The sequence below is a fragment of the Ostrinia nubilalis genome, chromosome 16 (assembly GCF_963855985.1).
Source record: "Ostrinia nubilalis chromosome 16, ilOstNubi1.1, whole genome shotgun sequence".
NCBI lineage: Eukaryota > Metazoa > Arthropoda > Insecta > Lepidoptera > Crambidae > Ostrinia > Ostrinia nubilalis.
The window spans coordinates 14,498,558-14,514,652 of record NC_087103.1 but is presented as its reverse complement, the minus strand read 5'-3'; the positions used below and the strand labels follow the sequence as shown (position 1 = coordinate 14,514,652).

Genomic DNA, 16,095 nt, shown 5'->3' with positions numbered 1-16,095 from the left:
GAAGTAAAAATGTATCTGTGTCTAAGCTTATAAATAAACTACGTTATCAAACTTATTGCGAGTTATATTTTTATAGAATCTCTACAGAAGTCTGACACAAGATGTTTTATGGTGCCCACCAACCGGCACCAAATTGGTGACCCCGACGCGTCTGACCATGAAACGAGGATACAAGTGCTTCGAATTACTATTGCAATTAGCACTGTAAATACATCATGCTACGAAGTTAAAACACAGTCAAGTTTGCCTTGGATTTCATCTTCAACATCGGCTGAATGAAATGGACGGGTTTCGGCCGTGCAAGTAATACAAGTAACCAAACCCACATCCAGTGTTTCAAGAGTTAAAATCAATCAGACTACGTAAACAAGCAAGATTCAGGACTTCTGTTCATGAAACAGTGAAAAGGACATGCAAGTAGTAGCATACGTAATAAATAGTTTTTGTAGTTCATAATTATGTGTACGGCATAGTTGGTGTCTTTTGTTTTGCCGCCATTGTCCCTACAACTGAACAGCTGTGTGTGTGTTTACATTGTCTATTGTTTGTAATTTTTTAAAGTTTTTATTTTTTTCAAAGAGTTTTGTTCTTGCTATTCAAAATTCTGCGTTTTGTTATTGCACAAAAAAAGTTTTTTTTTCTTCGCTTTAATTGTTTTCTCATAAATTATATAATTTTATTTTTAAGAGTAATCTAACTACGTTTGAAATATGGCAGAATTTAAGGTATTACAAGATCGTTTGGAAGAACTTTTAGTTCAGAATAACGCACTGTTGCAACAAAATGCGGATTTACAAAATAGGCTTTCCTCGCAACCATCTGCAGATTCACCGCAAGTAAGCGATGTCCCCAAATCATTAGCAATCAGCCCAAAATTGGCCCCATTTTGGATAGACCGTCCCGCAGCTTGGTTTGCTCATATAGAGGCGCAATTTGCTTTATCTCAGATTTCTGCCGATGAGACTAAATATAATTATGTTGTAGCCCAGATTGACTCCAGACTAGCGAATGAGGTTGAAGACCTCGTCACAAACCCTCCACCTAAAGGCCAGCGTTACGATTGGATCAAGAGAGAAATGATAAGTCGGTTTTCGATTTCGGAAGCTCAGCGAGTTAGACAACTCATTTCGGGGGAGGAAATAGGAGACCGCAAGCCAACGCAGTTCCTTCGTCATCTGAGATCTCTGGCAGGTAAAACTCTTTCAGATGATACAATTTTGCGAGAACTTTGGTTACATCGTTTACCTTTCAATATTCAAGCCATTTTAGCCACCCAAGCTGAATTGCCCCTGGACAAAATTGCAGAAATTGCAGATAAAATCATTGAAGTGTCCCCAATCGCTGTAAGTGCTGTTAAAATGCCTTCTCAAGCGTTTGATTTAGCCGAAATTACCTCTCAACTGCAAACTCTTAGCAGTCAGGTAGCCGCTCTTTCTACCCAGCATAAGTCAAGAAGGGACTTCTCGCGAACTCGCTCGAACTCGGGTTCTAGAGCATCATCTTCATCTAGAGCACGACCTTTCTGTTGGTATCATTATCGTTTTGGACCGAAGGCTAAAAAATGCATAGAACCGTGTTCCTGGTCCTCTTCGGGAAATCAAGACGGCAATCAGTGATGGCGACATCTGATTGCAGTTATACTAGTCGCCGTCTTTTCATCACGGATAAAAATAGCAAGGTACAGTTTTTACTCGATACAGGATCTGATCTGTGTATATTTCCAAAAAAATTCTTGAAGATTCACCACAAACCCACAGGGTTTCAGCTAAGTGCAGCTAATGGCTCTTCAATTAATACTTATGGTTGTCGCACGTTAATTCTCAATTTCGGACTAAGACGTGATTTTAAGTGGAATTTCGTTATTGCAGATGTAGATATGGCAATCGTGGGATCTGATTTCTTAGCTTATTATAACCTTTTACCTGATTGTCGACATAAACTTCTAAGAGACGGTAGTACAGGGCTAACAACGCCAGCAAGCGTCTCGTCTCATCATCAGCAAAGTGTCAAAGCCATTTTTCAAAACGACTCTCCTTTCGCGGATCTCTTACGAGAATTTCCAGACCTCACTCGTCCTCCAGGTCTCCCAACACAGGTAAAACACAACACGGTCCACCATATTTTGACAACCGAAGGTCCTCCGGTTAGCTGTCGTCCCCGACGTTTAGCTCCTCAGAAACTTTTAGTTGCTAAGAAAGAATTTGAAGAAATGGTTAAGTGTGGAATTGCACGCCCTTCTAATAGTCCTTGGGCCTCACCATTGCATTTGGCACCCAAAAAGGACTCATCATGGCGTCCGTGTGGGGATTATCGCGCCCTAAATGCGCGCACCATTCCTGATTCTTATCCCGTAAAGCACATAGGGGATTTCAGCCATAATTTGGCTGGATCAACTATTTTTAGTACCGTGGATTTAGCGAAAGCTTATCATCAGATTCCTGTCCACCCAGACGACGTGTGCAAAACAGCTATTGCAACTCCATTTGGCCTTTACGAGTTCCCTCTCATGAGCTTTGGACTTAGGAATGCGGCACAAACCTTCCAAAGGTTCGTAGATGAGGTGGTGCGTGGTTTGAACTTTTGTTTTGCATATGTTGATGACATTCTCATCTTTTCAAAGAGCATGTCGGAACACAAAGAACATCTCAGAATACTTTTTCAAAGGCTTCATGATTATGGGATGGTGATAAATCCAACAAAATGTGTTTTGGGAAAGAAGCAAGTTACTTTCTTGGGCTACACAGTTAATGCAGAGGGTACTCTTCCCCTAGAGAACCGTATCAAGGACCTCGTTGATTTTCCACCTCCAAAGACGGTGCAGGGCCTGCGACGGTTTCTAGGGATGATTAATTTTTATCGAAGATTTTTGCCCAATGCAGCCCAGCATCAAGCACCCCTTATTGATGCGCTGACAGCTATTGGTGGAAAAGGTGCGAAGCCATTTATATGGTCATCGGAATTGTTACAACATTTTGAAGCGTGTAAAAAAAGTTTGTCTTCTGTCGCTCTTTTAGCCCACCCCCATCAAGAGGCATCATTGGGCCTTTTTACAGATGCTTCAAGCTCCCACGTTGGTGCCTGTCTTCAACAAAAGGTCAATGGAGAATGGCAACCTTTAGCTTTCTTCAGCAAAAAACTGACTCCCAAACAGGCTGCATTACCAGCTTACTATAGAGAGCTCCTAGCGGTATACGAAAGTGTTCAACATTTTCGACATATTCTAGAAGTCCAGCATGCAACAGTGTATACGGATCACAAACCTTTGCTCTATGCCTTCACTCAACGCCGAGAAAAACTTCCGCCTCCACAATTAAACCAATTATCTTTTATAGCTCAGTTTACTACTGATATTCAATATGTCAAGGGTCAAGATAATGTGGTAGCGGATGCCTTATCTCGTGTTGACGCCATTGCGCTAGGGCAGGATTTTGAATCTTTAGAAAAATCCCAAGAATCCGATGCTGAGCTAGCTAATTTACTTCAAAGTGGATCGAGCCTGAAATTATCTAAAGTAGCAGTTCCAGGAACCAACACTAAAATTTATTGTGACATGTCTACTGGCAAACCTCGACCTTTCCTGACATCTTCATTTCGTCGAGCAACTTTTAACCACCTCCACAACCTCAGTCATCCGGGTACTTCTGCTACCGCACGGCTGGTTTCGGAACGTTACTTATGGCCTGGGATGAACAAAGACTGTCGGCAATGGTCAAGAGAATGTCTGGCATGTCAAAAATGCAAAGTTACCCGCCATGTTTTCTCTCCCCTGGAATCTTTTTCCACGCCAACGGCAAGGTTTCGACACATCCATATTGATATTATAGGGCCTATGCCAGTTTCTAATGGATATTCTTACTGCCTCACAGCAATAGATAGGTTTTCACGTTGGCCTGAGGCTTTTCCAATGGTCGGTATCACTGCTGAAGAAGTGTCTGAACGGCTCATTCACGGGTGGATTGCTCGATTTGGCGTACCGGAAACCATCACCACAGACCAAGGCCGGCAGTTTGAATCGGCGCTTTTCAGCAAACTGATGTCTATAACTGCCACTAAACGCATAAGAACCACCAGCTATCATCCCCAAGCGAATGGTATGGTGGAACGACTTCATCGACAGTTAAAAGCAGCTCTTATGTGCCACCAAGACTCTTGGTATCGTGCCCTGCCTTTGGTTCTATTAGGGATACGTTCGGCTCTTAAGGAAGATTTAGAATGTTCCTCAGCTGAACTTGTGTATGGAGAACCATTGCGTCTTCCTGGAGAACTCTTGATTTCCGACTGCTCACCTAAGGAAACCTCAGAGGAGTTTATCGCTAGTCTGCGGTCAATCATGGCAGCAATACGTCCCACTCCCGCGACTCGACACTCAAATCCAAGGACTTTTGTTTTCAAAGATTTAGAAAAAGCTTCTCATATTTTTCTACGGGATGACACAGTACGTCGATCTCTTCAACCACCATATACTGGTCCCTATAAAGTAGTAAAACGGAATAACAAAACCATCACCATTGACGTATCTGGCAAAGAACAAGAAGTTAGCATCGATCGTACTAAGCCTGCGTATATTTCATCCGATTTTAACTCTAGCCTTCCTAAACCCACCACCCCTATCCCTAATAAACCTTCAGTATCTATGCAACCTCCTAGCCCTGTAGATACTTTGCCCCAACAACCCATAACCACTCGATCTGGTCGAAAGGTTAGATTTAAGACTATTTTAGATTTGTAAATAGGCTTTTATTATAATTTTGTAGTACATTCAAAGTCATAAAAACAAAGGATATCTTATTTTCAAATGTATGTAACATAGTTTAAATGTGTTGTGTTTCCTTTGGTTTTCCCTTTTCTCACGTGTTGTGATGTGTAGATAAGTACAATACAACAGTTGTACAATTGTTGTAGGTTAACATTTTTTTTTTTTTTTTTTTTTTTTTTAAGTTCACTTATTTTATTTGTATGAACACTACTCCCTTACATTATTGTTAAACATAATTGTAATTTAGATGTACCTAAATACTCATAATTTTATTCTCCTTTTTACTCCGTGGGGGGGTGGTGTAGCGAAATGTCATCGTGTGGTTGGCAACACTGCTTTCGCTTACCAACATAAAAACGGTCTTGTCAGGCTGCCGCCAGATGACACTTCGTTCTATAAAACTCGCCCGCCAATTATAAATAATTGTGGAAGTAAAAATGTATCTGTGTCTAAGCTTATAAATAAACTACGTTATCAAACTTATTGCGAGTTATATTTTTATAGAATCTCTACAGAAGTCTGACACAAGATGTTTTATGGTGCCCACCAACCGGCACCAAATACACTTTTATTAACTAAAGGCTGTTAATAAATTACAGTCATTATAATTACAATAAGTACAATACATAGTATTTTTATGTCTTTGGTCACATGACAAAAAATATTTACAAGATATCCCATAAAATGTAGGTAAAATGTAATGATATTTTTTAGGGAAATCAGGGAAATCATTTTAAGAATCACGACACGAATCTTGCAGGAAGCCCTAAAGGAAAAGGTGATTTTATAGGCTTTTCCAAGGCTTTTCTGAATTTTTGGTTCACATAAGACGCTTTTTCGTTGTTTGGTAATTTGTTCCTTAACCTTCCCCCTTGAATAAGGATCACTATTGTTGTCAGGTTGTCACCAAGTTTGTAGGCTATAATATAGTGTAGGTACATATAGTTTTTTCTAGGTAATTTAGATATTTAAATTAAACATGTACTACGCATCCCCATTATTACCCATATTTCAAACTCTTTGGTCAACCAATAATGAGTACGCTAACACGCCACGAGAGGGCGCTGTTCGTTTCGAATCGAATCATCGAGAAGACGCGGGAACTTTTACAATACGTCCAGTCAACAACAGTGTCCAAACCCGCTGTTTTCACAAAATATTTTATGTTGTGAATTTATTGTGCATTGTGTGTGCAGCAGCAAGAAGCTCGCTATACCTATTGGATGTAAGCCCCGGGCCGGGCAAATCCCACCACCACCCATGGCCATACCAACCTCGCGGTTATTGTGGCCGAATCTTGAGAGATGCGCGCGGAATTGCGGCTGCCTACGGCAGATTGCACTCCACCGCGCGCAATTCTTGACTCTCTACAAGTTCTTTAATCTTTGTCCATTTGTCCCTTGCCACTCTCCCCCTTCTGGGGCATGGACTCTACTAGCACGTTGGCACCATCCGGTGCCTGGCCGCTAGGCGTCTGTCCGTTCCGCCTCCTGTGCCACGCGTGCGCGAAACATCGCAGCCGCGCGAAGTTCGCCTCCGAGCTGACAAGATCGGGGTACCACGCAGGACCGTAACCCTCCGAGAGCGCTATCCCACTCAGCATCTCCCACCGCAGGTCTTCATACAGAGGACAGTACCACAGAACGTGGTGCCTGTCCTCCTCACTCTCGCCGCACTCACACATACTCCCCTCTCGCAGCTTCATGTCGCTCAGCCTTTTATTGAAGCACCCGTGTCCAGTGAGTATCTGCGAGGTCACATAGTCCGGTTGGACCCAGCGCATGCTGAGCCTACCAGCCACCTCCGGGAAGAACTGATAGAGCTCACGACCTTTGGTCTCCTGCTCCCAACGCTGCTGCCAAAATACGATCACCGAATCCCGTATATCGCGTTTTCGACTGCTCATCTCGTCCAGGGTCGCGAGCTGGCGCGTCCTCAGTACAGCCGTCCGTCCAGCATACTCCACCTCGAGGTCGGCGGGCAACACTCCGGCCAAGACCGGGAGCGCGGCCGTGCTGACAGACCGGTAGGCCTTCGTCAGCAGCACGAGTGCCGGCCTCTGCCCCCTCAGGACAATCCCGCCTACCGACTGGACTTTGACCCGCTCAAACCAACACGCCGCAGCATACACAAGCGTGGCAACGAACGTTCCCTGGTAGAGAATGCGCAGACCGGGGTATCGAATGCCCCAGGAGGACGCAGACACACGCGAAACCTTCCCGAAGCATTTGGCTGCGCGCTCTACAATGTCCTGTGCATGCTGCGTGAACAAAAGACCCGAATCGATCACCACGCCGAGCACTGTTCCTGAGCTCACCTGTCGGATCGAGGCGCCATCAAGTTTGATGATTGGGGGCCTCTGGAATTTCCCCCTGATTGTCATCATGGACGACTTGGCAGGAGAGAATCCCAGTCGGTTCCGGGCTCCCCAATCAGACGCGATGTTAAGGGCCTCTGTGGCCTTCGACTCGATGCTGGCTCTCGATTGCGCCTCAATCAAAATGGTGACGTCATCGGCGTACGCCACCATGCTCACCCCCTCCGGCATCGGCGATCTCAACAGGTCGTCCAACAGAACGTTCCACAACGTTGGTCCAAGCACAGAACCCTGCGGACACCCCATGGTGGAAACTTTCCACAACTCCCGGCTGCCGACGGTTAAGCCAACCCGGCGTCCGGAGAAGTATCCCGCCAACATCCGATAGACATTGGGCGGGCATCCCCCTCTTTTCGCCTTCAGCATCACCATCGGCCACCAGGCGTTGTCGAACGCACCCGAGATGTCAAGAAACACAGCTTGGACGTACTTCGCTGTGGACGCCCTGGCCGTGTCGGTAATCGCGTCGATCGCAGTCACTGTCGACTTACCTCTGGTGAAGCCATGCTGGCAGTCCGACATCCCGCTAGAGATCTGAGGCGCGCAGTGTAACATTACACGCTCAAGCAGTTTACCCAAGATCGAGAGAAGCGTAATTGGTCGGTACGCCTTGGGGTCGGTGAGGGGCTTGTCATTACCTTTTGGCAGCACGAGCAGTCGACCGTCCTTCCACACATCCGGAAATACACCTTCCTCCACACACTTGGCGTACACCAGGTGGAACTCCACCGATGCAGCCTTCCAGACATGCGTCAACATTCTTGCGGTCACTCCATCCAGTCCCGGTGCGGTGTTGGGCAATTGCTTAACCATGATTCGCAGATACTCAAGGGACGGAGGAGACGCGTCTGGGCCAGAGGGGACCAGGGCAGCCGAGATCCGCACCTGTTTGTGGTACTCTGTGTCCTTAGACGGATCGTCGTCCGGGCACAGAGCATACACAAGGCCGTGCATGGCTTCGTCCACAGTCCCCGCAAAGCCTTCGGCGAACTTCGTGCCGTTGATTACGTTCGAGGGCGGACGCTTCCTGCCACTCGCCACACGGTAGGCCAGACCCCACGGGTCCTCGTTGCCGGACTCGGCAAGCCCCCGGAAGAACGCGAGCTCCGTCTCCTCCTTTCTCCTTCTGTATCGCGCTCTACTCGCATGAAACTCCTCTCGTGCAATCTCCTCCGCCCTGCCCCCTCTCTTCCTGAGCCTCTGCCACGCACGGCGTGAAGCGCCGTTTGCCTTCCTGAGATCGTCTAGTTCAGGCGTCCACCATTCATAACCCACGTCCCGGCTCTTCCTCTTTATACCGAGGGTTTGATGCGCAGCGCGGACAATCACGTTAGTGAAGCGCCTGCTAACCAAGGACGCAGGCTCCCTCATATCCAGATATCCCATTCGCTCATGGATAGCACTAGCGCGTTGCCAAGTAAGTGCCTCCAAAACTTTCCTACCTGTAGCAGGCCAGTCACCTAGAAACTCTCTCGTGTCCAATCTTTCTTCAAAATATTTATATTCTATTTTAGTAAATTCGGGGAACCTGTGTTTTTTGCCTGGCAACTTACTTTGTTTGTTTGTCAATTTTGACACTTGCTTTTGTCAAATTGTCTTGTCAGTCCCACGTAAAAATCTGGATTTTAATTAAAATAAATTAATAAAAGGCTTTAAATTTTATTTAAAAGATTATGGAAGATGTAAATTATTCAACCCTTGAAATTTTCATCGTGTAAAATCCTATTACCTAAGTGATGACGTTGAATAAGGACTATGTAACCTTAAAAGTGCAAAAAGTCAATAGAAACAAACTTTGTCGTCTCATTGTTTGATTTTTATCACCACCACAAGCAAACAACTTTGATATGTCACATTTCGGTGATTTCATGGACGGCGTTCCCGTTAAAATATCAGAGAAGTACAAACGACCTCCTTCAATCGAATTGCCTTATAGCGTAAGCGAATGTCCACAGCGAGCCAGAAATGTCGTCGAAAGCGTTAAATATTGCTCAACCTTCGAGACGAACGTGCTCGCCAAGCTTAAGGAGCTCAGGAGTGCGAAAGAGACGAAGAAAAATGAGTGGAGGCATCGCTTGCAGCTGCTGCAGGAGGCCAAACAAAAGAAACTGGACGCGATCGCGGCCGCCGAGGCCGAGGAGAAGCTCAAGCAGCTGAGCGTGTCTGAAGTGTCCTACCCTAGCACCGACGAGATCAGTGCTCTGTCGCTTGACGACAAGGCTGAGCACACCTGTGATACCACCCACAAACAAGATAGCCCTGAGATAATAGAGACAACCAATGAACTCACCTATCCCTCCTGTAGCAACGCACAAGAATCCCAGCCGAACATCCTCCAGCCCATTCAGGTGCAGACGAGCTACCATCAAAACAGCCTCCTGGATGATCCAGATCCCTTGCAAGAGTTAAAGATGACTGCTAAAATAACTAAGATGCCACAGTATAGTAATATAGACATGTTGACTTATAAAGATTTTGAAAATGATACCTCGAGTCCGTTTGATAATGTTGAACTGAAGACAATAAATGATATGGAACTGTTAGCTCAAGTGTTACAAAGCCAGAGAGATTCCTCCACGAGTCAACCACAGACCTATGTGCCGGAAACATATACAAACTTGCCTAACTGTGCATCCCAAGCGCACTTGGAGGCTATGACGTATTTGCCTAATTCATACAATATGGAGCAGCCAATTCAGGGTCAAAGTGTCATGTATTTGCCCCAACATTATCCTGTTTCAAATGGTTACTATGTACCAGCAGAAAGCACCTGTGATAACCCTATGCCAATGGAAAATATGAATATGTACATGCCAAATTACCAATATTATGTTCCTACAAATCCATATCCCACAGTGGATCCCACATATTATGGCAACCAACTACCAACAACATCAGATTTGAATCCAGCAGCGAATGGCTCCACTTACATACCCCAACCATATTATTTCCAAGTTCCTCAAATACCATATTCTCCAGAAAACTCAGGTTACAGCACCATACCAGAGCAAACTGTTCCGGTTAATAGTCATAATGAGTCAACTAACTCCCAAAGCACTATTAAGTCAAGATCTAGAAGTGTGCCTGATATAGTTCGCGAGCTAAATGAAGAGTTAGCATCGGCTAAATTAAGATCAAATGAGAGATCATGCACTACAAGTCCTGCTCCTAAAAACATCCAGAATGTTCCTCGTTCCTCTTTCAGCAGCGACAAGAAAGAGGAAAGGAGAAGTAGAAGGAAGTCTGAGAGACTGCCCAATCCGTTTGATAAGTTGCCAGCTCAGCAACAGAGTATGTGTCAAAAGATTCATGGAATGGGATTCCCACTTGACAGGGTGGCAAGAGTTTGTGGCCTTTTAGGTGATAATGACAAAAAGGTAAGGAGTATTCTTAAAACATATTTAAAAAATAGATTCACATCACTGTACATTTTCTTTTTCATGTACACTCCTGAAAATGTTTTTAAAAGGCTTCTGTGCTAGCTAAGCTGCTAATAAGCTGTTTTTTAGCATAGTAACTAAGTTGCCCTATTACATACATACAATAATTTAGACATGATTGTTTATAGTTAATCACTTGAATTATTTTGCTGATGCAATATTTAAACTGTTACAGGTGATCGAAGGACTTTTAATACTCGGTGATTTGATGGACCTTGGTTTCTCGGAGGGAAGAGTACTGGGAGCACTGGCCAAGCATGAGTTCAACAGGGACAAAGCACTGGATGAGCTGGTATCGTAATCGAGGGCAGTGTTAAGTAAGGGATCAACTTGACTAACTTTTCCTAAATCAAAGTCTTTGATTTAAAAAGTTTTCAACTGAAGATTAAGAATTGATTGTGAAATTCAGGGTTGATTATTTATTTAGTCTGTTGAAGTTCTTATATCATAAACCTTTGAATACACTCTAAACACTGCCTTGAAATATTAAAATTGTATGATAATTATAATATGTATAGTATTAGTATTCACTGCTGCATTGTGGCCTTTAATTTTGACAGGTCTAATTGTTATCTGGTTTCATGTTAAAGACAGTTATCTGGCTATTGGATCCTAACATTATGAATATTCATCTGTATCAATATTCAAAAGACTATTTGAGATATCAAAATCTACTTTCTGAAAAGCATTTCCATGTTACATTGTCACATACTCATGGATAGTTGATATTTATACAAATATGTGATACCTACTTTATTATAACAAAGAAGATAACAATGTCAACAAAATAATATCACAAATCTGGATTTTTCCAAGTCCTATATAAACTATGTATATTTTACATAATATTATGATTAAAGTAAGAAGAAAAGAGCTGGAAAAGTGTAGGTTTATCTGTGAATAATAAAAAAAACTCGTAAATGTTACTACAACAATAGAAAAAATGTTACAATGGAAATTATAAAATTGGACAGTGATTAAAACTATAAAACATAGCTAAACGTATGGCGCCCATATTGTATCCAATCTGAAATTAAAGAGACTTTTACTAAGTCAAAAGTTTTTCGATATGTAGGTACTGAATAAAAAAAAAATTAAGACAATTTATAAGTTATCATATCATAAAAAAAATTCTTCTTTTTCGTTATCTATCTTCTTTTTTTCTTTTCATAATGTTGATATATTTATGTATACGCGTCAAATCAGATGAACGACGGGTCATCAAGGAAAATGAATAGTTGTAATGGCAACTGTGCTATTTCGAAAACAAAATGGGCGCTTTCCAGACCTCATGGTTACTCAAAAGTTTGCAAAGCTATTGGAGGTAGAATTAAATTTTGTATTTTCGGTTTTGCAGAATAAAATATGTTATAAGTATTTCCTGCCTTTCTAAATAGAAAAGACTTATGCGTGTTTGTTGAATAGATAGTGTAGTTTGCTGATGTAAATGATTGAATAAAATATCTTATGTATGTATGTAGATCTTTATGTAAATATTTTTCAACAGAGAAATGATAAATATAAATATAAAAAATATGGAGCTATCTTTAGGCGGTTGTTTCTCAAATTAACACTATTGTTAAAATAAAAGAAAAAATAAAAATAGTAATAAATGTCTGAGAAACAATGCTTTAATCCGCGGAATTAAAATAAATGAAAGTAGGTCGTTTTTACTAGGATTTCTCGAAATCAGAAGTGAGGAAAATGCTTCCAGTGATTTGGGAATAGATAGGACAGAAAAAGTGCATTCTTCTGACGGAATTAGACACTTCTGTAACATTTGTAAATAAATAATAGAGGGCTTCATAGAGAAAGTGATAAATGAAAATAATATATTTATTTATGTATTGAAGAGAATATTGTAAGATTCTTTCAGTTTTCAGAACACTTTAATTAATGGCTGTTTGGCCTTGCAGTTGGAGTAATGGACCACATGGGTTCGAATCCCATGGCGGACAAATGTTAGTCTCATGAGCACTAACATTTTCAAAATAATTATGTTATTTAAGCAAGTTGTAATAAATGTATATTGTGAAAGGATCTGCCAAACGAAAGTAAAAATCGACAGCAGTATTTTGTATTTTTATTAAACAAATGTTTGCATTTATTGTTTTAATTGCAATTTGGTTATAATAGAAATGCACTTAGATTTGTTATAAATTTATGTCCAGTGGTTGTAGAATTTAATGTAAGCAACCATTATGGCTTATTTTTGCCTGGTTCTATCGATTTTAAATTAAAAAGCACTATTTTCTGCTTTTAAAAACAAGCACATTCCGCGTGGATCCGTGCAATTTTTTAAACGTTATTGAAATAATCTATGTATTAATTAATGTGATTTTAAAAACCTAAAAAATACACTCAAATAGATTTATTTATTTTCTTATAAATTAAAGCACTTGCACGCTTTTGTTGTTTAGAAAAATTACTTTCCTTGCAATTATTTGTATTATTACTTGTAATTTTACAGTGGTGCTACGATTCTACGAGTCTCTGCCTGTCTATTATGAAATTTCACTGAAAATCTTATTCTAACCACTAATAGTAAATTAAAATTTGGCCTAGTAATTAGAAATTCTAAAATACGTAGGCAGTAACGTCGTAGCAGCACTGCAATATTACCGTTCAAAATATGACGTCGCTGAAAAATAAAAAGTAAAGTTAAAAATCACATGATAGTTAATGGAACTTTGTCACACTGTACCGTCAATGGCTAATTTGCTGATTACGAACAAAAGTCTAAAATAACCCTCCTTCTGGCGCAGTCGGGTAAAAAGAAAGATTCTGTCCCGTGCGCGCGCGCCGTTCTTTTTCTTTCATTATAAATACCCTCATTAAATAATAAAATTAAAATCTACCTCCAATCTTTTTTCTTATGACTACAAGTAAAACTGAATTGTTTTAGAACGAAAGCTTTCACATATAAATACTTATGAATTTATAGTCCAGTTAATTTGTGGAAGTGATTAGCGTCCATTACTATTATTGTAACATTATGGATGCAATAAACAATTGAGTATTGTCAATTTATTCAGAAGTCCAGTTCCGTATTCAGGTACATACATAAATTCATTTTAAAACTAAATATGACTTGTATTGAATTTTAACTTAAATGGACTATAATTTATGAGTTTGTTTGTATCGTATTTGCAATAAATAAACAAACAAAATCAAACACTGATGAGTGGTGATCGATTTGGCGCAGTGGTTGAAACAATTGACAACTTTCAAAAATCAAAGGTACATTTACATCACCTTAATCTTGTTTTTTGAGAATTTTTGGTTTCTGTATGTTCTCTAGTTGACTAAATTCAGTACACTGTGCAAGGTATACTCTTGTGCAGTGGTACAGAACCCTTGGCGTGATAAGCATTTTGCCGGATTTTTCGGTGAAAGGGGAGATTTGTTAAGGAGGTTGTGTAGTCAACTTTTTGGCCTCTTTATTTGACAATGACTGTACAGTCGACAGCACAACAGACATACATTTTTAAAAATAGAGCTAAAAATAAAGCTAGATTTTGATTTTTTTAAATGTAGTCTGTTGTGCTGCAACCTGTGTTGCTAACTTTTTGGCTACTTTGGGTGTCACGAACTATTTGTCGCTGACTGTACCTAATGCAAAACCAATAACTATCTTTTAACAGGTCAATGAACCTCAGGCAATCTACTTGCCGGTTAAGCCAAGGCTCAAGTTTGCTCATTCTGTTAGCTTCTTCTTCTTTTCGTGTCGCCAACAAACCTACACAGTGTCAGCCCAAAACTCCGCCACAAGTGTGTCTGTGTCGTTGTCAGCAGCACTCATCAAATCCTCCTGAGTGCAGATGCTTGGGCACTCAGGGCACGACATCAGGTGCTTCATCGACTGGGGAACAAAACCGCACCTGCACTCCATGTTTAAGCCATCCAAGAATCCCCACCTGACCAGATTATCCTTACTACGGCCAACCTGCGTCCGAAGTCTATTTAAAGACTTCTAGGGTAAGCCAGGGGATCTTATGTCCAGGTGGAGGACTCTCAGACATAGGGACAAAAGGGCAGGCTTAAAACTCCCAATAACTATCTTTTAACAGATCAATGAACCTTAGGCAACCTACTTGCCGGTTAAGCCAAGGCTCAAGTTTGCTCATTTTGTTAGCTAAAGCTAAACGAGAAGGGCTTTTGCTTCCATATTTAGTACTTATGTACGGACGATAGCACGTTAGTTAATACACCGGCATCTTATATCGTTGTAATAGGTACTACTTTGCGACAAAAATGGTGCATGGACAAAAATGGGCGACTGTACGTACTCAACATGAGGAAAATGGTCTTGGAAATAAACATGCAACTTTTTAAATAAAAATTTAGCCATTGCACGGTTCAGTAGACGTTAAAATCGGCATTTTATTTAACTAAGTACTGTTTGTGTTGTAACTGACTTTGTAGCTGATTTGAGTAAAGAAAAAATCTGTTGTGGTCATGTCAATGATGCCCACCACCATTTATGTACCACTACGATTTGATCAGTAAAATGGAATAAGAGATAGATACTAGCAGCAATAATAGTATTGTTTATTTATTCGTTTCGTAAATAAATCTTCAGTAAATAAACCTATTATTAAACTGCGTGATCGATCATGTCTGTAATAATAATTATTTTTGTAATCAACAGATATTAAATGGAGAGTAATTAATATTCAACTATCAACACTTCAGTTTGTTGCAAATGTTTTATTTATTTATTCTAGTGTTAGTGAGAGTTAGCGGTAAATTGTAAGCAAAGGCTTGATGGTAGGCGCGAGTGAAATTTTATACAGCTTCTGAAGGGTTATGTATAAAAATAAATTGAATATTTTTAATACCGCATTTAATTTCAGATCTTCATCTAAAACCTTTTTTGTCAGACTTTTTCAACTCAAAAAAATCAGAACTGCATGCTACAAAGTTAAAATTATGTAGGTAGATTCACTAGCCGCGTGAGCCATAAAAAAATGTAGGAACAGCCACAAGTTGGGCGCCAAATTAATGTGGAAGCAGTGTCCCTTGTGTCCCTGACATATTCGTTTTGCCTACTCATTGTTTGTTTTACAGTGGCGTTAAAAGCAAGTTTTCGCTCCGCTAGAAAAAAAGTATATCCAAAAAAGTGCGGTGCCGAATGAATCGCCCCCATATGTCATGCAAATGACGCCTTTGAGGAGCGTCGACATGTGTTTCCAATTGCACACTAATAAATGTTATCTACTCGAATATGGCCTTTATGTTAGTGACAATAACGCAGCATCGCACGTTATCGCGTGATATTGCTCTTTTCGGTGTTTAGGTCAATGCCAAGAGTTTGACTGATGATGTTTAAATTAATTTTTGGAACACTTCGTTCTGTTTACTCTACTGGGAAGTCCTCCTTCGTTAGCTATTTTTTTTAATAAAAGGACGGAAGCGGCTTAATTAAAACGTTTTAGATCTTTATTATCATGGATTAGTCAGCTCGCGTTCCTCCTATGTTTATTTGTAAATCGGCCAGCTGGATTTGCTGCAACACGAAA

The 16,095-nt window shown here is 41.0% G+C and overlaps 1 protein-coding gene across 1 annotated transcript; it reads left to right on the top strand.

Moving 5' to 3' along the window:
* Nucleotides 1–8,725: 8,725 nt before the first annotated feature.
* LOC135079436 (uncharacterized) lies at nucleotides 8,726–15,411 on the top strand. Its single transcript, XM_063974095.1, has 2 exons — nucleotides 8,726–10,510; nucleotides 10,749–15,411. Exons 1-2 carry the CDS (start codon nucleotides 8,981–8,983, stop codon nucleotides 10,872–10,874), a joined length of 1,656 nt encoding a protein of 551 aa, XP_063830165.1. The 5' UTR covers nucleotides 8,726–8,980; the 3' UTR covers nucleotides 10,875–15,411.
* Nucleotides 15,412–16,095: the final 684 nt, after the last annotated feature.

What these genes read in the sequence shown, in the direction of transcription:
- LOC135079436 (XM_063974095.1), top strand. Translation starts at nt 8,981, where the DNA reads ATGTCACATTTCGGTGATTTCATGGACGGCGTTCCCGTTAAAATATCA. An exon ending in TAGGTGATAATGACAAAAAG is followed by an intron (nt 10,511 to 10,748) that starts GTAAGGAGTATT and finishes AAACTGTTACAG; the next exon opens with GTGATCGAAGGACTTTTAAT.